The sequence below is a fragment of the Cebus imitator genome, unplaced genomic scaffold (assembly GCF_001604975.1).
Source record: "Cebus imitator isolate Cc_AM_T3 unplaced genomic scaffold, Cebus_imitator-1.0 Scaffold452, whole genome shotgun sequence".
Classification (NCBI taxonomy): domain Eukaryota; kingdom Metazoa; phylum Chordata; class Mammalia; order Primates; family Cebidae; genus Cebus; species Cebus imitator.
This window is the reverse complement of record NW_016107767.1, coordinates 311,664-336,996: the sequence shown is the minus strand read 5'-3', so window position 1 is coordinate 336,996 and position 25,333 is coordinate 311,664. Positions and strand designations below refer to the sequence as shown.

The 25,333-nt window shown below is 35.3% G+C and overlaps 1 protein-coding gene across 9 annotated transcripts in view; it reads right to left on the bottom strand.

Moving 5' to 3' along the window:
- Positions 1-25,333, bottom strand: part of PAM (peptidylglycine alpha-amidating monooxygenase) — a 280,315-nt gene that overhangs the window by 78,245 nt on the left and 176,737 nt on the right. For all 9 annotated transcript variants that reach the window (XM_017511776.2, XM_017511778.2, XM_017511777.2 and 6 more), the window contains 5 exons: positions 24,943-25,028; positions 23,468-23,551; positions 3,029-3,077; positions 1,470-1,537; positions 219-299 (listed from right to left, as the gene is read on the bottom strand). In XM_017511776.2, coding sequence (XP_017367265.1) covers positions 219-299; positions 1,470-1,537; positions 3,029-3,077; positions 23,468-23,551; positions 24,943-25,028 — 368 coding nt within the window. The remainder of the gene's footprint in view (positions 1-218; positions 300-1,469; positions 1,538-3,028; positions 3,078-23,467; positions 23,552-24,942; positions 25,029-25,333) is intronic.

The following is a 25,333-nucleotide window of genomic DNA, read 5'->3' as shown; positions in this document are numbered from 1 at the left end:
CTTTCCCACTTTAAAATAGAAATCTGAGTATCTTCAGAGCCCCAAATACTGAGTATCTTAGTATAAACAACATGATAAAATGCATAAAATCTTTCAAGATCTTACATGAAATCACCTTCACTGAAACAGACTTAAGGCCAAATATACTTTGCATTCTAATTTATGGCACCAGCAAGCACAATAGTAAATATTTATAATTTAACATGTAAAGTTCTTACCTAAATGGTGAGTGTGAACTCTATAGGCAAAGACATGCATTGGATAATTTTTATAATGGCATGAAATGTCAGAATTCACCACTGTGGGAAATGAAAACACAGACAAAAATCACTATTCAATTGGAAAATGACATTATTCTTGTCTAAAAGTGTGCATAGGGTATTCATAAGATGACTTAAACACACAGATATTAAGCACTTATTCTGTGCCAGCCAGTTTACTCACATGAATTAAGAACCCCTTGCCTAATATTTTTATTTTTTTCTTAAACAGAATGACTAGAACCAAATCAGAATATTCTGTCAGTGAAAACGTAGGCCTAATTTGTTATCTCTAGCTTGAAATTTATCCAGTTGAGAAAGCTTAAAAATTGGTTTTTATTTTTGGAACAAAAGGATTTTTGAAAAACTGAATGCAGACACCTAAGATCACTAGATTGGCAGTTCCTGTTGAGAAGAGGCCAGTTCATACTGCATCTTCCTTATAGTCTAACACAGTAGCTATTCAATAAATATTTATTTTATAATAGATGAAAAAATGGTAACAAAGAGACCATACTAGTCATTAACTTTAAGAAATTTCCAGTGAAAACAAATGAACAATATTTCATATGGTACTTTTATTAGAGAATCATAACATATATTAATAAATAATATTATACTTATTCTCATCGCTTCTAGTAAGCTTGGGAGGATCAACTATTATCATCCCCATTTTGCAAGTAGAGAAATAAGCCACCTATATCTAAGTTTAAAGACTAAGTTGGTGTTGGACTTGCTAGTCATTTAATTTTTAAATCTTTCTATATAGAAGTTTATGTCACTGCTCATTATGCAGTGTGTCCTCTGCATCTCAAGAATGGATGATTTGTTTCTAAAATACTCAAGATTTATTCTTTAATTAATATAACACACACCTACCCAAGGGCCTCACTTCCTAGCATCTCAACAAAGAATGGAAAAGTAATAAACCACTGGCTTGGAATAATACAAAAATCTATTTTAAATCCATGGACAATAAAGAATTGGTTTATTTTTCCAAGACACAAAAATATTGGTTATTTTTAAATTTTACTAAAAATACACTATACTTTGGAGGCCAAGGCGGGTGGATCATCTGAGGTCGGGAGTTCAAGACCAGCCTGACCAACATGGTGAAACCCCATCTTTAAAAAAAAAAAAAACATTATAAATCCATTTTTACAGATTAGGAAATAAGGTAAGGATAAATATTAAAAAATCATTACTCACCTTTTTCTCCTGCTGGGATAACAGTGTCAACAGACATCAGAAGGTACATGCCAGCAATTAAAGGCTGTCTGTAGAAAAAAGTAATATTTTTCGGAATTACCTGAAAAAGTCAAAATGACTGTTTTGGAAAAACAAGATAGACCTCAACACTAAGGTTTATAAAATGTGAGCCTTGTGAAAATTAAAATGAAATAGAAAAAGAAGAGGATTTTTTTTCCTTAAAAAATACTTTTTCATGTGAAGGCAGACTCTAAATTGTTCCTGTGATAACTAAATTTATGTGTCGACCTGGCCAGGTGCCTGGTTGTTTGGTCAATCACCAGTCTAGGTGTTGCTGGGTAGGTGATTTTTAAATGTGATTGACCTTTAAATTAAACTTTGAGTAAAGTAGATTATTTTTCATGATGTGGGTGGGCGTCATCCAATCCTCTGAAAGACTGAAAAGACAAAGGTCCCCTCAAAAGGAAAGGATTCTGCCTGCAAACTGCCCTTGGACCCAAGAATGCAACATCAACCCTTCCTTTAATTTCCAATTGGTCCAGTGGGTTTAGGACTTAATCAGTCCCCACAATAGTGTCAGCCAATCCCTTATAACCACTCTTTCTCTTTCTCTCAATCCTATTGGTTCAGGTTTCTTTGGAGAACCCTGACTAATCAACTCTTATGATTCCTAGCTGTGACATTCATGCCGTTGTCTAATCCCTTCCCCTTTAATGTAGGATAAAATAAGTGTAGTAACTTATCTTTTAAAAAATATTAAAAAGTATTTTATTTTCATAGATTTTGTGGGAACAGGTAGTATTTGGTTACCTAAGTCCTTGAGTGGTAATTTCTGATATTTTGGTGCACCCATCACCCAAGAAGTATACACTAAACTCAATTTGTAGCCGTTTATCCCTCACCCCCTTCCCACCCTTTCTCCCAGAGTCCTCAAAGTCCATCGTATCATTCTTATGTCTTTGCATCCTCATAACTTAGCTCCCCCTTATGAGTGAGAACATATGATGTCTGCTTTTCCATTTCTGAGTTACTTCGTAACTTATCTTTAACAAATAGAGTATAGCAAAAGTGATGGGGTGTCATTTTGAACATTAGGTTACTGAAAGGCTCTGGCTTCCATCTTGCATGCATGCCCTTTCTTGCTTTTTGCTTACTTTCTATGATGGAAGCCAGCTCTATGATGTGAGCTGTCCTGCTTATAGCTTACTTGATAAGGATATGAGGGTGACCTCCAGCCAACACTCAGCAAACAACTGAAGTCTGCCGACAACCATGTGAGTGATGTTGGAAGTGGCTCCTCCCCAGTCAAGCTTAGAGCTGACGGAAGCGCCAGCCAAGATTCTCACTATAGCCTCTGTGTGAGACCTCCTGCCTGAGGGTCCAGATAAGTGTGTCCAATTACTGACACACAGGAAAATGAGACAATAAATATTTGCTGTTCTAAGCCAGTTAGTTTAGGTTAAGTTTTACCCACAGATAATTAATACAGTGAAATTCCCATTCTAAGTTCATAAAGATGTTAAAGTTGTTGCTCATCCAGGAAAAGTGGAAGTACTTACGGCAGACGTGTGAGGTGTAAGGACACGCCAGAACAGTCCTTGTGATTATCTGAAAACACACATACAAACATGGATCTTAAATATGAAAACATCAAAAACGGATTTCAAACTAGCAAGTTTGAAATGACTGTAACTCAGTATTTTAAAACACATGTTTCATCTGTATAGTGCTTTATGATTTACTGAATACTTTCATATTTAGTAATTCTTTTAATTGCCAGTGTATCATAACAGCAAAACAAAACTACCATTTCATGCAGTCTATGGTATTTCTTGACACATCAACCTGATCAATATATTGACTTTCCTGCAGACATACTAGAAAGTTGTTGCTACTCTCTATGAATTATCTATATTGTTGAAAAACCCAGAAAAGTTGCTGAACTAAAATAGTTTGCTCCATGCTGCTCCAAACAACAGCCTTTTCTATTTTTTAAAAAGTGTAGTTCACATTTAGGTTTTCATACACTTTAGGCATTGCTGAAGTCTACTGACATTCATATATTCATTATTTCAAAATAGAATTTTATTGTCATAGAGACTTTTCATCTCTTCTAGTACAGCTTTCCACAGTTTGACCTAAAGAGCCCATATGCTTGCACATATATACAATGAGAAGTCCCAGTGGGAGCAACTTGAATGCTCTCAAATAAGGTGGCCTGGAGATCAGCGGGGGTCCTGGATCCACAGCTGCTCCTATAGCAGGTGGTAGTTTTGATAAGCAGCATATTCCAGCCTCAGTGTTTGGTGTGAAGATTATGCCCTCCAGCATGATCTTTGCCACAGTGATGCATTATTATTTCCATAACCTCTACGCTGATCTTACTTCTGTGAACTAAGAAACTACAGCTAGTTTTGCATATTTCCCTGATGATTTGCGGTGTTCTCTGACTTCGTCCTTCTGTTGTAATACAGTGCTTGGGCCACAAGATATGAAACCTCCTAAGAATGAATTCATATCAATTCACTAGGCTATATATAAAATCTATCTCTGACATGCATCACCACAAAACATTTGACGCTTAAAACGTTTATTACAATAAAAAATTGATGCTTCTGCTAATATTTTACCACATAAAATGAAAAAACAAAATCGGTACTGAGAGAGTTAAGAACTGTACAGAAAATGAACTCAGAATATCAAAGTCATATATCCTGGCTGAAAAAGCTGGCTGTATAGACATATTCTGTGACTGGAATGAAAATAAAAACAAGGGAGGGGAAGAGAAGAATAGATAAGAAAGTTAACTGATAGCTGAAACCACAGAAATGGAATCCCACTGCTTAAAAAATGAAAGATGGGAACGGTCGTGAGTCAAAAAACTAAAATAGTCAAATTAGAGGATTGAAATTGAAGGAAAGGCTTAGAAAGGAAGCAAGCTATATTTATATATATTTTATATAAGCTATATAAACTATAAATTTACATATCAATACAAATATTGAATTTCTATTTCAATATAAATATTGCACATTTCCACATGTCAAATTTGTCAGGTAGAAAGTTTGGGATTCATTTGTATTTTTCAATCCCACACAATTATTTGATCATAGGATAATGCTTCACAGGACCATCGTCAGTTTTCAACTAGATGCTCAATGAGTTCCTTTGTCTAAAGAAGTAAAATCTAGGTTATTTCAGTAGATTAGCACTAGTGATCAATATTTATACCAGTAAGAAATTCTAAGTAGTCTACAACTGAGATAACTTACGTAAAGCTCTTAGCACTCTATTTAGAGCACAGGAAAAATTCAATAAATGCTACTTATTATTCTCTTTATTGTCATATTCCAATACATTTCAGTACATGAATATTTTATTTTTAAGAAATGTATTTTCATAGTTATGAGTGTGAAATTTCTTAATGAAAAAAAACTGAAGCTCATCAAATTTCTCCAAGTACTAGGACTAGAAGAAAGCAGGAAAGAAGAAAGCAGGAAAAACATGGGAACATTAAAAGAGTAAAATGGTTAAAAGAAGAAATTAGAATTGAAATTTGGTATGTTAAAGACATTGTACAAAACATGTTCTCAGAAGGGTCTGAACTAGGTAGATAAAGAATAAAATCAGAAGTGAAGCAAATAAGTTTTAGTAAGATAAATACCACGGTCTGGCTAAAATGAAATTCTTAAACTAGAGGCTATGAGGCCGTGAAGAAGTTGATAATGTTTCAAGGTCTTCCACGACTTTTAGTAACAATGCACTCCTTGACCAGACCCAAAACAACCTGATGTTTTTATGTGTTTTGGGCTAGAAGTCAGTTCCATGGGATCCTTTGTAGAAAAGACAGTGAGCTCATTTTTGTGCTGATATTCAAATTCTTTCAATGTACATTCAGTTATTCTGTACATTATCATGCAAAAGTCCTAATAGCTCTTCTTTTCAGGTGGCTTCATTTTATTCTTATTTTAGCATTATTATTCCAAAGTAAATATTCTTTTCTTCACTGGGTTGGGCTCCAGGTTCACTCTCTTTCAAAGGTACACTGGTAAATACTTGGCCTTTAGCTACTAATGTCCTGTATTTACAGAGAATTGAACCCCAAGATATCACTGTTAAAAAGATTTTCCATAGTGGTTGTTCTCTTGCAGTAAAGTTAATTTTAGTGTAAGGGGTTTCAAGATATGAAGTTGAAACTTCATTCACTAGTTAGGTATGAGGTAAAACTGAGAAGGATACTTCATTATGTCGTTATATTCCATTATAATGTCATATGCATGTACAAGAAGCTTTTGTAATGTTGAAGACATTTACAGAGGAAAAGATCAAATAATAATTTTTAAAAAGAAATGTAAAATAGCCAAGTCTAATAATGCCTGAGAGGCACATCACAACATAGGACAGTATTGCAGTGCTGGTGGTTGGATGGTAAGACTTCCAAAGAGTAGTCTGATAATGAAAGAAATGAGTACTTCCAGATACTGGATGAAACTTGAAAATAGCATTCAATCAGAATCTAATTTTAGGGAAGATAAAACTGAATGACTGCTCCACAAGGGTCTGAGTTTGCCTTTGAGAAATTGCTTTCCTCTGCTTAGGTGGAGATGCATAACCACAACAAAGTATTTTACAGCTACATAGACTCCTAGAATTTCAGAACTGAAAGGGAAACCAGACATGATGGAATTCAAATCTTATACTTTATGGATAGGAAAAAAGAGGTCACAGAGATTAAGCATGTTGCCTCATAAAATAATTCAGCTACCTGGTGACACATCTGAGTATCAGATATAATTCTCTAATATTAATGTTNAAAAAAAAAAAAAAAAAAAGCAAAAATGAAAAAAGAAGGATTGTATCTCTTAGAGACTTCCAAGGTTAAAATACCATGGAAGCTATGATAAAGGAATTAAGCAAGAATGGATAAGTAATCTGTGGTACTTAAGGACATACGCTTAAGTAGGAAGCTCAATTCTCTTAATGGGAGGTGAATGTATGGGATATGAGGTTATCCATCCCAAACTATTTAGTTTGCTTTTCTAATAATAGCCTGTAGTTCCTGCTTGGATTCATAGCTAAGTAGTAAAGTATGTGGAATAATGCATGATAATAACCTATTACATCTTAGGTTCTTAGATGATCTTAGATGGTTCTGTTGGTCTCTCCTAATTTTTCCTCTAGAGATAGTGCTCTATACTCTATGAGCTCATCTTGTCCTGGTTTTTTTCCTGCTTCAGTAAAAAGAAAGATTAACCACTGATCCTGAGGGAACCAATGTATTGTTATAAACTATGTCCCACTAATTGGGAAAGTCCTTCAGAAAGGAATTTGTAGACTGGTTTTCAATTCACCGCACTTTTCTGGGAAGGTGAAGGTAAATGTTAGAGCACACTTATTTCCTACTATTCCAAGTCACCCTTCTGGATAATGGATTCTTTCTTTAAGGAGGTACTAAAAAGTATGCCTGAAACCACTGCCAAGTCTTAGGAAAACAAAGAAGTAACATTTTCAATAATAAAAAATTAGGCTGGGCACAATGGCTCATGCCCACAATCCCAGCACTTTTGAAGGCAGAGGCAAGGGGATCACTTGACCCCAGGAGTTTGAGACCATCCTGGATAACATGGTGAAACCTCATCTCTACAAAAAAATTTAAAAAAATTAGCTGTGTGTGCTGGTGTGTGTGCCTGTAGCCCCAGCTACCCATGAGAACTTCTTGCCCCGAGAGGTCGAGGCTTCAGTGAGCCATAATCATGCCACTGCACTTCAGCCTGGGTGACAAAGCAAGACTCTGTTTCTTTTTTCTTTTTTTTTAATTATTTTAGAGAATTTGGAAGCAAATAATACTAAACTGCATCATATCTTCCCACCCTCCCAGTGTATTCTGAACATAATTTAATTCTCTACTCCCTGTCTTGAACATACAAACAAAAATGAATCAGGGACATCATTTTTATATTATCAGTAAACGCAAATGACTTTGCAATAATACACATACATGTTTTGTAATAACTATTTGACTATTAAGCTGTCTTGATCTTTACCTTATGGTTCTTTGTTCTAAATTAATAACATTAAATTACTGGGACAGGATATTTTGCTGGGACTAAATCACGGCTCCCAAGGTGATCAACAGTAGGAGATTATTTGGGGATTAATTTCTGAAGTCGAGGGAAATTTCATGTAATTATAATTACTTTGAAAATCCCTTAGGAGAATCAAAAGTGAGGTCTCCTAATAGCCAGTTTCCTCAGAATCGGAACAGATCGCCGTCAGTTTTGTCAGTTGTGCCATGCTATTTTTTGAAAAAGGTATTTCTATACAGTTGAGCTGTGTTGCTATATAAAAAAGGTTATTTCTGTGCACTGAAACTCTACTGCAGAGATGGGACATACAGATGAGAGGCAAATAGAAAATGAATCCAACTGAGGGAACAGCGGATCCAGGTCTTATGTTTACTCTGGGCTTTATTAGAAATGTTGAATGAAACTCTAGTTTCAATGATGCTAGGACACAGCTCCTTTGTTTTGTTTTTGTTTTTTTTTTGGTACCATCTGGATTATAAACGTAGGTCCTAAAGCCAGTTAAGAGTACTCAAAAAAATGGTGGTCATCCAAATTAACCAGAAAATTCATAAAGTTTTTTTTTTAAATTAGTTCCTTCAAGACAAAATCTGAGTTATCAAATTTCTCCTAGACAATTTATGGATCCCTGAAAGAATATTCGTAAAGCAGCAGGACTCTCTAGTTACAGGCACATTGAGATAAAACAGTCTCCATTCAAAAGCACCAACACTTTAAGCTGTCATGGCAAATGTGTATCTGCATAGCAAAATATAACTGAAATAGGGCCACTGCTAATATATGACACAAGCTACACTGAGGTTTTCCTGGAGGCTGCTGAAAGCTGGGTTAGCAGACAAGCTTCAGCGTTAAATAAACCAGCACTATGGGAAAAAAAAATCTTCAAAAAGAATTCCTTTTGAAGTTGTCACTGCATTGAGTTAGCCTCTTTTGATTTTGTATTCACTGCTATGGGACTAGAAATTACTAGCTTCCATTTGCCTTGGGGCAAAGAAGAGAAGATGCATTTACCCATCCTGCAAGACGACGACTTTCACAAATGATGGCCTGTACTGTTCCCAAAAGAGATTAAATGGAAGGCAGGAAGGCAGGCTCTCCAACCTGCTTTTATACTCGCTCTGTGTGTAGAGGGTGTTATGGCACGACTAATGTCAGAGCACTTTCCTGTTTTCATCTTTTATGAATGCAAAAAAAAAAAATGAGTCTACAGTGAAGTTATGATTTATACTATTTCTTCTCTCAGAATTATGAAGCTGCTCCAGGGGCATCCTTCCAAGGAAGTAAAATTAAAAGATAAAACCCACCAATCCTAGGTACAGTTATTTTTTAAAAGTATGGTGCTAAGTTATAAAATTATTGATTGGCTTTAGAACTCTTTATTTAACTCTGATACACAGAAAAGTGCACAAATCAGAAAGTACGGATCCAGGAAACTTAAAAAATGAACACACGCATGTAACCAGCACCTAAAAATCCTCCACTCATGTCCCTTTCTGGAGGCATTAAGTTTTAAATCTTTATATGTATGTGCATACCATATTTAAACATTTATTTGTCTTTCTGAAAGCGCTGTCTTTTGACCAAAAACAAAAGACACATTTAACTAACTTATCCACTTGCTTGATGGGCTTTGGTTAGGCAGTTTTAAATATTATACTTGGTTACTAAGAAATATTTACTTTTTTATTTCCTCTTTCCTCCAGTCAAAAGGCCTACATAGCACTTTTTACTTTCTTACCTCTGTTTTTAAAGATATACATAAAATATATATAGTATTATGTATAAAACATATATACACTTTAAACGATAATCTGAATTTCCTCTTGCATTGTCTCAATTATTATCTGTTTTCCCCCCTGAGGCCAGAATGTACCTGCAAAAGTCTAGAAACCATAAAGTACTAGATGAAATAAATCATGTAATGAAAAGGGATAGAAGAGCTTTGATTATAAAAGTCCTTTTAAATACAATTTAAAGTATAAAGCTGAAAACTATTTCTCATATAAAATTCACTATTATAAATTTTGAATAGTCTTGAGGGTGTTTTTCATATACATATATGTGTATATACATACATAGAAGGTTTCCTTTCATTCCCATTAGAATTTTCAACTATTTTGTGCAACAGTGTATCGTCCCTCTTGTTTTACTTAAACCTCTAAAGACTCATGATAAACAAAGAGAGGTAGCCAAACTATTCTATTTTGTTGGGAACACAGAAAGTTTATATTCTGCAAAGGCTATAATTTAATTGGAATATATATGTTTTAAAGGTCAACCTAAAATCAGTATCTACATTTTCAACCCAGTCATCTTAATCCACTTAAAATACTATCCTGTATTGTGTTTTGGTTCTTCAATGAAAAAATAAATCCAAAATGTCTAATTTACATACAATTATGTATGCATGTATTCCCTGGTATTAAGGAATACACTTTGAATATAATACCTCATACATCTGATTTAGTTAGTATCAATTTTTCAGACATTTGATATGTTTATGTAGTAATGTAGTATGAGGATTTAAAAAGTGACATTTATAAGGCACTTCTAAACTGAAAAGTCGTATATAAATGCTAAGTATGATTACTATGTTAATGAAAAAATACTGAAACCATTCAGTGACCTGAATTATCTCTCAACATTCCCTTAGAATTTTGCACGACTTTGTACCATAACACAAAGCATCAGTGTAGGAGGGTCTGTGGCTACTGATCAGATTTTACTTTACTTTCAGTTATTATTAGGGGTACATCACAGCTAAATTGTGAAACAAGGATAAGATGTACTCGCAAAGAAATGGGACTTGAAAAGTGTGGGGGAGGACAGATGGTCCCAGAAGAAGAAAGTCTTTTGAAGGTTCCAAGATGGAAAAAAATTAATATTTAATGAGAAGAAATGGAGATCAGGTGATGGGTTTCGAAACTGGATGAAAAGAATGTTTCTATTGGGAGAAATAGGAAGGCTGGAGGTTCCCTTCTGGGTCTAGGGAAGGTTTACTTTTATTTTGCTAATAGAATATTCTGTCAATATCATTAAACATGGTATTTGAATGGTTTTCATCAAATACTTTTCAAGGTCGTGTATTTATTCAGGGTATCCTTTCCATTTCACAAGTAAAACAGTCAGTTAACATAGAACGAATTAGTGCTAAATGGGAAATGGAATGTGCAAATCCTAGCACTTCTCTCTAATGACTTCCTTCTTTTCCCAGAATTCCTAGAACATTATGAACAATATGTCAGGGCCATGAAGAGAGCAGTGGGGAACAGCATGAAAGGCAGGACGCCTGTGGGAGTAGGAGTGGGAGTGGACAGTGAAAAACATACCTCGGCTAGTGTTGCTAGCACCCTGAACGAGATTTCACTGAAATGAAATTGTAGCTCCTAATTTTAGTCTGTGCCAGTGGGCAAGTGACTTTTTAATTTCTCCTCTTAATTTACTTGGATTAAAAATGAAAGGGTATTTGCTATTAATTCAAATGGAATTAATTAGATGGTGGTTATGTAGCTCTGACCAGCTTCTAAAAATGAGTTAATAATTATGAGTGATTAAAAAACATGAATTGCAAAGGGATCAATAAAGGTAAAGCATAAGGATTTCTCAAAAAACTAGGAGTACTAAATGTAAATCTGAAAAACTAAATTGCATGTAGGAAAGCTTTTCTTTTCCCAAAAAAGATATCACTTAAGCTAAATATTATATTGTCCAATGTTGAATTACTTTTTAAAAAATCCACATTTTAAGGGATAAAAAACATTCTGAATATATTCTTTAAAAAAGAAGTATAACTGCAGTGCTTTACATATCTTCTCATAACCAAATGTATGAAAATGTAATTCCTGATACATAATGGCCATATTTGGGTATTAAAATAAACAGGTGTCCCATGGAATCAAAGATGACTAAAAATCATTTGTCTTCCATACTAAAGATGATTATCAAAGTTGAAATGCAGCAAGCCAGAGAATCAGAGAACTCACATTTATATGAAGAGACTGGCAGAGAAAAAAATACTGCAGGATAATAGGCTTCCTTTAGATCATTTGAGAGTATTGAATAGTCCTAAAATCATTCACATGACTCACATCAAGCTGCCTGTGTATAATGAAGGTTAGAGAAGAACATGAAGAATATCCAATTACAATTCTGAAATCAGTGGGATTATCAAGCAACCTGATTCAGAAGTATCTCCACATGATAAGGGAAATGGATTACTTCAGAAATGAAAATGAAAAGGCACAAATGAGATGATGTAAACCACTCTGATCTTTATTAATATTAATTCTAACTGTGTACCAATTCATTCCACTTCATAACTATGGCTCAAATTACTTTTAAAAACAGTGACTCTATTACTTGTTTTATATAGTAGGGCATGAACTTTTTTACATACACAAACTAGAAATCCAATACAAATTAAATTATTTTGGTTTCTAATAGCACTAGGCTACCTTAGGCAAGTCATTCAACCTTTCTGAGCATCGATTGTCATTTCTATAACACAGAAGGGCAAGGCCTGATGATCCCGTTTAGTTAGGCTGTTCTCATTCTGTCATCCTGAAATCTGTTTCTGCCTCGGATTTTAAAAATGAGTGCTTTAAAAACAAATTAGTACATGGCACATAACATCCATTGATTTTACTCCTTTTCTTTTCAGAAGAAAAATAAAGTCATGCTTTCCTCTTCAACAGTGGCTTCTCAGCCCATTTCAACCTCTTCCCTACACTGAAAAGGCAGAAGAGGCCACGGCATTTCATGCAGGTTGAATGTTACCTTCTTGTCAATCACTTATCTTTCAGAGTTGGTTTCATGGACCTCTTCCTTCCCCTTTCTAGTGTCTGTCACCACATATATTCCACTTAAAAATAAAAACATAAAAAAATGAAGAACTATAAATTATTTTAGACCATTCTTCAAAAAGGTACATCTAGATAAAGTGTGAAGAAGGAACATTTTTGCACCTGCATATGGGGAGGGGCATCTCTGAGAATGTCATACAGGCATTCTAAGTGTCTTCTATTAAAGAATTTTAAAATCCAAATGCCAAATTTTGTGGGAAAAGTTAAAAAAATAAACTCTCCTTTCTAAATGAAATAAAGTGCTAGAATAACGAGACAGTAATTAAATGCATTTTCTTCTTTCAAAGCTTCCCTTTTCTTAAGAGACTTGAGATTTAATAAAACTTATTTTGATAAATGCAAATTATTCTGCTCATGTCCTAGGCCCCAGGAGATTGCCCTGACACACCTGTTGTACAGGAAAAAAATGCAGGAGAGATTTTAAACCTTACTAGGAAAATTTGAACACTGGTTATCAAAGTTTAGTTTGCAGTGAAGCAGCTCGTTAAAATTTCAGAATCCTGGGCCCAATGATATTCTGGTAATACACTGGCTCTGTGAAAAAAAAATACACACTTGTGGGTGTTGAGAAATGCTGAGTAGATGATTTCTGAGAAATGCTGAGTGTATAATAAAATACATTGTTTGCTAAGAAGAACAATGGCAAGGAAAACCTAGCCACCCCCTTGAAGCAGAAAAGTACTTGTGGCATTCTAAAGTAGCAAGACAGTATATGTATGTGTATGTGTATGTGTATATGTATATGTATATCATAAACTGGCTCAAACAATTCTTTAAACATGGGACATGTGACCCTGCCCCCATGGCTGCCTCTTGGACAATATTTTCTGGTTTGTCCTTGATCAATGGTAAGCAGGCACCAGCTACCTACATAGTTTATCTCGGTTCTATGAGAAAACACAGAACACCTGTTTGTTAATAACAATCACCTGTTCAGAGAGAATGACTACATGGGTTAGAATCTGCTTGAGGCCCTCAGCCCAGAATGCTGTAAGCTCCCTGAGGCTGTCAGCTCAGAAGGCTGTTGGTCCCCTGGATAATCCCACTTTTCTGTTCTATCTCGGTGTCTGCTTCTTTTTTTTTCTTTTCTTTTCTTTTTTTTTAATGACTCGGTTCCAGTGAAGGGTGTCTGCTTCTTAATGCATCAGCACCACCTGGATGGGGATCTCTACAACCGAGTTGGTCTCAGTATGTGTATATGTATGTTTATTATAGTTTCTACTGGCAAAAATGTTCAGCAAACAATTTCAATATAAAAAAATACATTATTTTTTCATTATTAATTCCACAGAAGCAGTTGACTTTCAGAATTCTTTCCTTGATTTTTGCTCAACTTTCCTATAGCCCACTAATGGTTGTAATTGCCATGAAGTAGTTCAGACAACAATGCTTGTTAATATTTTTGTTTAGTGAGACAAAAAGAAGACTTAAGTTGGGAGTGCACCTGCACATTAAGGATGTCAGCAAAATCTGTGGCGTAATGGATAATAGTGTGTGAATGCTGTAAGTGTATTTCCTCAATTTTGGGGGGCATTCACAATAATCAACATTGCCAACATCCTCTCCATCGTTTCCTCAGATCTAGATAACTAACAAAATAATAGATAGAACTTGGACTTGCAGTATTGTCAATTTCCATCGAGTAAATTTTTCCACCACAGATGATTTCAATGTAAATTTTCCTACCACAGCCAATTTCAAACTACCAACATGACATCACTGCTTTAGGAAAAAATTAGCAGTAAAATAACACTTTATAGTATTTCCACCACACAGATACCACAAAGACGCAAATGCCACAAATAATAAAATGTAGTAAAATAAATAGGAAGTAAAGATTTTTGAGTACTTCTTGCCTTTATTTGTAATGATTTATATATTTAACAATCAGCTTACAAAAACACTGCAAACTACCAATTGGCTTTTGTGAGCCTATCTGAGCCAATTCTGGCTGCCTGTGCTCTACCTTCCACACATCTGATTCAGTAGGCCTAGTTTACACTAGAAACTTTCATTTGAAAAAGTATCCCAAGAACAGTCTGGTGCAGACAGTCCTCTGATTAGATTTTGAGAAATCCTGATCTATACTATATAACTATAGAGATAATTCTAGTAAGATCTTCCAGTTAATGCTAATCTTTTAAATGAAATATTATAAGGAGTCTGTTTGTTTAAGTAAACACTGAGCAAAATTTTTTTAATGTGAAAATATCTAGTGCAGGAGAGAATATGGGACTTGCTCATTCACTGTGGATTGTAAATTGGAAAAACTGTCAAGTAATTTGGTGGGACTTGTCAGGGTTTAAACACTCAATGACCCCAAAATCTCGTTTCTAGATATCTTCCTTGCAGTAGCAATACATGGTTACCTAAAACATTTCTAACATTGTTTGTAATAGCAAAAAACTCAGAAAATCTTTAATAGACTATAAGATACATAAATTAGAATATATCCACACAACAGAATACTAGGCAGCCTTAATAAATAATGGAAGAGCTTTACATGTGCTGCCTTAGAAAGATGCCCAAGGTATGCTGTTAAGTGCAATGCAAAAACAGCAACAGATGTTGATCTGTGGGAAATGTGATCTATTTCTTATCCAAAAAAAAAAAAGAAGAAAAGTAAAGTACATACATACACATGTGATACGTTAGTTTATCTTCTACATATAGAAATGCTGAGATAAACTAATGAAAAGTTGGCAGATATAAGCAATAGTTACCTGGAGTTGGGGTGGAGAAGAGTTAGGTGAGAAAGGGAGGTGAGATTGAAGAGGGACGGTTTTATCATTTTTTTCAATAGTAGAGGTATTACAAGTGATTTTCCACTTTCTTTTTAATAATTTTCTATATTTTCCAAAAGAGGAAAAATAAAGTTTAGAGTCCTCTAATCCTTGTTAGTATTTTAACTGAAAACTCGAATATGAAGAAATAGTTTCTTCATTCTAATACTGGAATTTATTGCAATTCTGAAGTCTGAAAAGCTTTGGAAGCTGAGTTTTTTCATAAAGTTTGGCAGCAAAATCTGACTTGAATGAACGTGATGATATTTATGTTTTCTTTCTTTTTTGTGTGAATATTTAAGCATTTGCTATAGAAACATTAGTGTATTTAATTAGGGATGGTGCCCCAGATTCACAAAGGTGATAAAATACATTATTTATTCAGTTGAATACCTTTCAAAAATATCAAAAAGCTTCTAAATCCAGATCACATCTGCCCCAAAGCATTTGGATAAAGGCTCGTGTCCCTATCCCCATCAAGGGATACTAGAGGAATCAGAAATGGGAGTTAGGAAGAAAAGAAAGGAGAGCTGGCAGAAGACGTGAGTATCACAGCCTTAGGGAGAAAGAAGGAAAACTGAGGTAAAAGTGTACCCTTCCTGGAACCACATTTTGGATATCTTTCTGGATCTACCAGGGAGGAGGCTTGTTTCAGCAGGGATGCTGTCCCTGGTGCTGAGAACTTGGAAATATGGTATGTGCTCTGGAATGAAAGATCATGGTAAAAACTAACCTTATAGTCTATTCTGGAAGGGGATTCAGATTGATGGCCAATGTACATGCCAGAATCCTATTCAGGGAAGGCCAGGATGAGTGCTTGGATGGTGCTAATTATGTCTCCCTTTCAGTGTAGAGACTCAGTGGCTTTTGGGCATCTATGTCAGCTGAGATTGGAGAAGTAGTCACAATATCCTTCCTCCCATATTTGCAATTTCAAAGGAGATTCTTAAACATGGAGAGTAATCCAAAATACTCTAAAATATATGGGCTTAAATACCCTGACCCATACTATTGTGCACTTTGCAGTGGAGTGAGGAAAAGCAGGATTACCGTATTTCACTGGAAAGCAAGTAGGATGAAGCTACTTGTGCAGATTGAGAGAAGACAACAGGAGAAGCAACAGGGAGCAATCTTTGACCCAGTTTCCCACTCTCTCTGCAATTAGGTATCAGGAAGTCAGGAGCACTCTAATGCTTACACTGAAGTCAGAACAACCTGCTTTATAGTGGAATGAAATAATTTTAAGCGCAGTTAGTTACATTGCCACTGATCTCTGCTCCATCTTGTTAAAAAATGCATTAGCAAGGGATTTTTCCTGCGCTCACAATTTCAAAGCTTTTTCTAATAGCTTCCTGGCAGTAGTCTTCTAAGAGGCAGAGAAACAGCTGGAGACACAATGGAATCAGAATTCCTCTGGAGTCCTCTGTTTTCTCTTCCTCCTGCCACGGTTACCATTGCTGCCTCTTCACTCTATTACTCTTTCAGTTGTGGTTAGATAGGAACCCTTTGTGTGTGTATATGTGTATTAGTGTGCATGCACAGATGCATACCCTGTGTTCAGGAATATCCAGTCTGGAACTAAGTTATGCAGAAAGGAATCACAGCCAGCATTAAACAAAGCAAGAGAGCAAAGAGAAATCCAATCTGATGATCACAAAATCCAGGCTGCTGTTTTCCCATGTTTCTATTTTATTTTTTAATCTCTATTTTCCAGATGATCATGTTTTTATTTAAAAAGTTCCACATAAAGTCTGCAAGCCAAAGTCTGTTTATGCGAATATGCTAAATAATATGAAACTCATCTAGATTCCATATGTAAAACATAAATTTAGAACAGGAAGAAGGGTGCCTATATGATATCAATCTGGCAACTTGAAACATCTAAACTGGTCTGATCTTGCCTGTTTTCCAATCCCCTCTCTCATGGCACTTACTTTGTATTGGCTCACATTATTACAGTAATTGTTTTAAGTGTATTTATCCTCACTAGACAGGGAACTCTATGAGGGCAGACTTTTGTTCTTACTAATCTTTTCCTCCATGTAGTGTGTTGTGTGAATTAAAATGGGTTGCAAAGGTAGCTTGGCGACAAAGGAAGCTACACAAAATACAGAAGAGCAGATAGGAGACAGCAATAAGTCCAGTTACATGGAAAATTCTATATACTCCTAAATCTTGGAAAGAAATCATAGCACAATAGTTGATATTCACTAGGATATCTCAAAGTTAGGAAGAAAATGGAGACGGGGATAGCACAACTGTAGGCTTTTAACATATACCATCTAATTTAACTTCCTAAGACACATAACACATTTTTTTTATTTTTTGAGATGGAGTCTCACTTTGTCACCCAGACTGGAGTACATTGGTGCTATGGCTCACTGCAATCTCTACCTCCCAAGTTCAAGCAATTCTCCTGTCTCAGCCTCCCTAGTAGCTGGGATCATAGGGACACATCATGACGGCTGGCTAATTTTTGTATTTTTAGTAGAGATGGGGTTTCATCATGTTAGCCAGGCTGGTCTCGAACTCCTGACCTCAGGTGATCCATCTACCTTGACCTCCCAAAGTGCTAGGATTACAGATGTGAGCCACCCCGCCCAGCACACACACATAATATATTCTAGTATGATTTCTATCCAAGATATTTTAACATTATAGTACTTAAAGGGTTAAAACCTTAGCAGTCTGGGAAATTTGGCTAAGGAAAACAAGTATCCTCTGAGGGTTCTAACTAGAGCTTTATGATCTGATTTTACTAATATAATTCCCAAAGTTTGAAGACTAAACTTAGAGCGTACATAAAGGAGAGTTGAAAATAGGATCTCCAGGCTGTATTCACTTAACTTAGAATGTAAATATTAAGCATCCACTCTAAGGAAAGGGAATCTTTTGGCTATACTTCCAAGAACATGCTAAAATGTACAAAATGCAGGTGTACATACAAGGCTGTGAGAACGGCATGGAAATAAGCCCAGAGAGAGAGAGAGAGAGAGGGGGGGAGAGAGAGAGAGATTGTGTGTGTGTGTGTGTGTGGTTTGTTGTTAATAATATCTGCTAGTTGTCCCATATGCACCAAGACCTTAATGACAACAAGTGGATTATAGCTTGGAAATCTTGCCAACCCAAAGACAATCAGGGCCATATACTTGGGAAGAGATCCTGACCTTCATTCTAAGAATATCAGTTCCAGCTTCAACTGGGGAGCGCACAGGATCTTCAATTTGGGAAATGAGTTATTGTTGGAGATCAGTAAGCTAATGCCAGAAATTCTAAATGAGAGAGTTTTCTTAAGATTCCCCTGGGCCAAAACATCTAGAAGAAATGCAGCAGCATTCAGCAACAATCTCAGGAGAATTTTTGCTTCAGAACAAGACTTTGCTGAAAAAAAACTGATCAAAAAAAGAGGGAGAGGGAAACCTGGAGGAATCCCCAGTTCTCACTATTCTAATTTCCTTAAGGACAGGAAGTTGGTCTTGCGGTTTATTTTTGTGTAGCTGAACTATGAATAACAAAAACTGCTGTGGAGAACACGAAACACACCTTAACTAGGAAACCTCTACTGGCAACGTGACACACTCAAAGAGTTCTGCGTCTAAAAATAATCAGAAAGTACAATGTCCTTGAAAAGTAACCAACGTCTTTATTATATTATGGGTAACTAGACAAAAGGTTGTATTCAGGGAAACTTATCCTTTCCATGAGGACTATAATGATAACATTTATTGACTACTTAACCAGTTACCTTTATTTATGTAAAGATATGGTGCATTTATGACACCAGTATGACACCATTTTACAGATTAGGAGAGCAAAGAGAGGTTTAGAAACTCGGTGAGGGTAACGAAACTAGGATGTGCCATGACCAGTTTGTCTGGACTTAGAGTTTGGTCACAAACCTGGTACCATACTATTATCTACATGGGACACTCATATCCAATTAGAGTTTGCTCTATTTCCCACGGAATACTAATTTTTAGAAAATTTAAAAGTCTATACATTAAAAAAATCATTCCAACTTTCCTGAGCTGCAATCCTAGCTCACTCTGGCCACCTACAGCCCCATACTTCCTTCATAAGCCTAGTAGCTTTTCCATGCACTCAAGCCCAAGGCTGAAAGGCATTAGGAAATGAAAATCCAATCAGGTTACTGCTTGACTAAAGAGCACTCTGTGTGCTTTAGGTATCAAGTCCTAGCAAGGATCTTTATAGCTTGCTCCCCACCTTTCACCTCTCTTCTAATTTCTTGCCACTTTTCCCTATGTATTTTACATTCCAGTAATGCCAGATGACCCAAAGGTCTTTGTGTCTAAGATGCTGTTTCACTCTCGTTCTCTACATCTGCTTTTACCTTTGTCTGGAACCTATCTTCCTGCTCTGGCCTGGCAACCCCTGATCACCCTTCCAGACCCTGCTTGGGGTCCAACCTCTGGAAAACCTTTCCCAGGCTTCATACCTCTCCCCTTTCAGGTAGATTTGAACATGCCCGTCTCTCTGCAGACTTCAGATCCGGTATGCATTTCTATTATTGTCCATAAACACACTCCTTTTGTGCTTGTCTCACCTGCTAGAATACACTAAACTCCTATAGGCAGGAAGATTAGTATACCCAGCACTAGTATAAGCTTGACACTATGATTGACATGGCATTTAATATAGTTGATTGTTTTTAAAGGATTATTTTTACAGCTTCACTTTCCATGTCATTTCCAAAATGCCAAACAAACAAACAAAAGTAAACCAAACATTTTATGTGATCCCATAGAACTCACTCTAAAATCATAGCCAATCTTTTCATACTAAGGAAGATCACAGTCTAAAACAGGGGTGTCCAATATTTTGGCATTCCTGGGCCACGTTGGAAGAATAATTGTCTTGGGCCACACATAAAATACAGTAACACCAATGATAGCTGATGAGCTTCAAAAAAAAAAAAAAGAATCGCAAAAAAAATCTCATAATGTTTTAAGAAAGTTCAAGAATTTGTGTTGGGCCAAGTTCAAAGCTGTCCTGTGGCCTGTGGGTTGGACAAGCTTGGTCTAAAACATGCCCAGTTATGGCTTCAGTTATGCTCTCTCTAATTCTCTACCACATTTCCACAATTTTTAGAAGATATTTTGCCTCCATTGCTGGTGATTTATTAAAAAAAAAGTCCTAAGTTTCTCAATTCTCTAAAACATTCCCTGTGTGGAAAAATGCTCAGACCCTTAAGCCAAACATTTCCCCACTTTTCAGTAGAATACAATAATTTCCTAATAGTGTTACTCTGCTTCGGATTCACAATTTATATACTTTAAAATATCACCAATAGTTTTAAAATCACAAAATACAAATCTTCCCTGACATTGGCACCAAAAGCAGTGATATGATTATGCATGTATATGTATCATTGTTTGTTTGTATATATATGTACATATATTTAATGCATTTTTGATAATTAGAAGATATAATGATATAATTATTTTTATATTTAATTCATTTTTGATAATTTATAATATATACTTAATGAATTTTTGATAATCAGAAGATATAATGATATAATTATTTTTATATTTAATGCATTTTTGATAATTTATAACATATACTTAATGAATTTTTGATAATTAGAAGATATAATGATATAATTATTTTCCACTTCTAGGTGCATCTGGAGGTAAGTATGAGATCACAACATAGAAGCTGCTGAAAGTAGAAGTCATTCCTATAGCAAGTCAGGCACACAGAGAGATGCATACTAACTGTATTTTGGCATGAGGCACGGGTGGGAATGCAGTACACTAACTGGAAAGTATTGAAGGAGTTAACAAAATGCTTCTACTTGTCGAATTTAAAAATGTAATTATAAAGGCAACGTTATAACATTTTAAAGGAAAAAAAATCACCTAATTCTGTCTTTCTTATTCATCAACCCCATTTCCTTTTTTTCTTGTTCCTTATAATCCTTGAAAGCATACATAAATTTTACACAGTCTGTATTCAATTTTATTATTGGCTATTTTTGTTGTTATACCATTTATTTAGCTAATGTCCTAGTGAGGGCCATTTGTTAACTTTCCAGTTTTTCATAAATAAATGGTTAGATAGAGGTGCATTTTTAAGAAAAAAAAATATTTATTTAAGACAAAAGCTTAAAACAAGATTTTCCTACTACTGTATATATTAAATAGATAAGAAATGGTAAAAATGCTTTCCAAAATGGTAAAAATGCTTTCCAAAACATCATACTAAATTTATAAAGTATCTTAAACTGCATCAGATTCATCCAAACTCTGGACAATTTAATATCCACCCCTTTCCAATTTAATAAATATAAAAGTCTATCTCACTGTTTTAGTGAGATTTGATATTTTTCCATGTGTTTATTTACTAGTCTAAATAAAGCTTTAAGGACCTGATAGTATCTACTGGATGAATTACATGAGTAAAATTTTTTGCTTATATTATTATATTATAATAAGTTCTATGAATTTTAGCACTAGTAATCTTTCTACCCCATATATTTTCTTTTAGAAAAACTGTTTTCAAGAGAAAATTTAAAAAAAAACTACTATTGAAAAGTTTCTCATCTGTCTCTTACAATAAAGAATAATTATATGTTTACATATTAAAATATCAGTACTTTTACTATCCCTAGACTAAACATCAATTATAAAACAAAATTTCCTCTTCATTAGAAATTAAATTATTATACTAACATATTTTTTAAAACAAGCATATGTCATGCGTTATCAATGCAGTCTCTTTTAGGGTCCTTACAGAGCTGACGGCAATTTGATTGAAAAGTGAAATGCAGGGTTTTATAGAGGGATAGAGATTAGGGTTTGGGGGAACATGTGCCAGTATGACGAGCTACTTTAGTTGTGGGGATCTGGGAAGGCCTGCTTGCCTTTTTTTAGGAAATTAGAGCCTTGTCAATACTTTTGAAGTCAGCAGTCTTAGAATCTGCCTGTTTTACTGAAACTAGCATGGTCAATTTTTAGAGCAGATAATCTTCTGTCCTTGTTCCTCAAACACAAACATTATTTATTTCTTTGTTTTCAGCAAAACCTTTTCTCAGCCCTACAGAGAGTTAACAGTTTAAGATTATGTTCTATTCCAAAAATGAAAAGTTATTTGTGTATAACTGAAAGCATATTTTAAATCTAAAAACAAGTTTTATTTCTAAGTTAGGTTCATAGGCTCGTCCCCAGGCGCTTACTTAATTGCTAATATATTTGACTGTAGTATGTTTTCAATGACTTAAAATCATTCCTCAACACCCTTTTCCAGCGGGAGACCGCACGTACTGTCCTCGTTCTGAATGCTGACAATTTATGGACCTTCCTACCCCATGGGGCTTTCTTAGCAGAGGTCCTAAAGGATATTTCAGAGGCGGAGATGGACATCTACTTCCAAACTTAGTTGCTGGAGAGACATCTAATGTGTTTGGAAAGGAAAACATTCAGGTTAGTTAGAAATATAATGTTAAATTAGAGAATTCAGGAAAATCTATATTAGTCAGCAAGACATAGAAGAAGAGCAAACAAGGAGAAATCAACTTAATATTTACACTACCACAAACACAAGAGCGTGAACCCGAATGCAGTTGGAGTCTGACTAAATGCAGCAACAGGAGTAACAAGCACTGATCTCAGTTGCCTTGGGAACAGGGCCCCTTCCTCATGCTAACAATGTATAATAAGGAAAGGGACATTTAAATAAAGTGCATAGCAATCACGGGTAGAGCAACAGGCATCTAGGGGAGTTCAGCAGTATTCGAAGGGTAGGTGGGGTCTGAGCCTTACAGCAGTGGACAGCGGATGAGTTCATGAAGTTCCAGGTATGGCTAGATAAGTCATCGACATGAGCCTGAGTGTTTGAGAACCTCTTTGGTATTGCAGAGCCTATGGAGTCCCAGTGGCTTTCTCAGAACAACCAAAATATAAACGACCAGTACATTCCTATGCTTTCCAACAATGTTGCTTGGAATGATCAGTATTCCTAATAAGAGCAGGAGCAGGCAGATAAAATAATACACTAAAAGGCAAGAGAGCTCTAAAAAGTCAGCATAAAAGAAAACACAGTAGGATGCACAGGTGCATAATGGAAATAACTTCTAAAATAAAAGTCTTTCCTTCAACAGTTCCAAATTAAAGGAAACAAAAGCTGTTGTCCCCTAGTGGGCAGAGGGTGTGGGCAATTCTTTTAAAGATGTAGATGATAGTTTGTGCATGTATTTTAAACAATATAGTACTGGAAATTTTGCTTTGTTCTAACATTTCAACACTTACCTCTAAAAGCACTAATATCCCCATAGTGTACCTGTAGTACAAAGTATTTACTTCCAGTCTCTCCGCCAACTCTGAATCCAACACCTAAAGATTTACAAAAAAGTTAATATATTAGAAATGAGCATCTTAAATGAAGTTAATCTCAAATTGTTGATCTATGAAATCCAAAGGGAAACAAAATAACATATAACATATACATTTATATTCTATCAAAACTGAAATAAACCAGGCATTGACTGAGAATTTCTAATATAATCTGTCATCATAATCGCCTCAAAACTCTGATGAAATTCTATTCATAGTTGCCACTCCAGAACCAGAGTAACCACTTACACTTTAGGAGAACAATTCATTCATTTTGAAAAAAACAGAACAAACAAAACAAAATTCTGTCTCTATCGATTATTTAAAAGACATACATAAACCCATTCTCTCATTTGTTTTGTATATATTCATATTTATTTTATTTTATGATTGAATATAGGAAATAGACTTCTTAGGAGTATTTAAGTGGCATTACTTTTCTTCTGCTGTGAAAAGAGGTATCTACAAAAATGTCATTGAGGAAACCAGTTACCAACTAGATTACTAAAGTCCATATGTCAGTGAATTTTTGGAATCCGAATATTCTTAATAGTCTTACTGTTAATAAAGCTTGCTAGTGAGCTTTAAAAATATTTCCCTACAGAGAAAATATTTACATGCAGAAGTATACATTTTTTTTAAACAAATATCCTCTACTAATGTATCTAAATCTATCAACAAATCTATGACAGACCTCTGTGTTAGTTTCAGAGTTGTTTGGTTGCAACTGTCTCGTATGGAGATAATTCTGAGGCTCATTCGAAGTGCAAGAAATCAGACATCATTTAATGATGCTGGGAAAGAGTGAGGGGGGGAAAGAGTGGTGCATGTGTATCACAAGATCATTTATGAACCAGGACAGACCTATTCTGTAACAGAACCACACATCCTTTCATATTAAGAAACATCCAGGCAATAAGAGAGAGTCTGGTAATTCACTCACTCATTGGAAACTATGTACAATCTAGAGGTGCGGTCAGAAAGCCAGCTGAGGTCTGGCAGCACATTAAATAACTAGGTTCCAGGACCATAAAAAAAAAATTTCTGCCGAAACAGCAATTTATTTAATTCCTAGCTCTCTTGGCTCATGAAATGCGTCTGCTGTCAAGAACCAATGTGCCTTAGGTCAAAGGTGGCTTGAGGTATCCTTGGTTATTTTCTAATTTTATGTAAACTGTTGGTGAGCAAACTACTTTCCAAAGAGAGGCAGACTAAAAGTAACTGCTTAAATGAAACCTTTTCAATACAAAGCAGGTAATGCAAGTACTTTACTGTGAAACGGCAATATAGAACATTGTCAACACTGGTTAGAAAAGGCTACAATAAAAAGTACTTTGGAAACAGAAATTAAGCAGCTGAACGTGAAACCATCCAAGAGGCCTGTGACGTACCTTTGGGGAGCTGGGTAGGGGGAGCATTTCTTGCCCAGGCATATAGAATATTGGCTTTATCTGTACAGGTTCCTTCATCACAAAACCTGAAGAAAATAAAAAGTGGTTATGAATGAAGATTTAAATAGTAAAATGCATAAACTCCTCCCCATGGTAGGAGGTGACGGGGGCAGGTATTTGAAAGCAAAGTACATCAATATATCATCACTGTGTGATAGTAGCTTTAAGGTCCTAATAAAGGTCAGAGTAAAGAACTATTCCTGTGTAAAAAGCACATAAAAGGGGAGACTTCTTTTGCTTGATGTGAAACAATCCTGTGAAGGAGGTATGTAATTTTTACTTTGATATGTTCATATGTGGAATGTACTCTATGTAATCAGGTAAAAAAAAA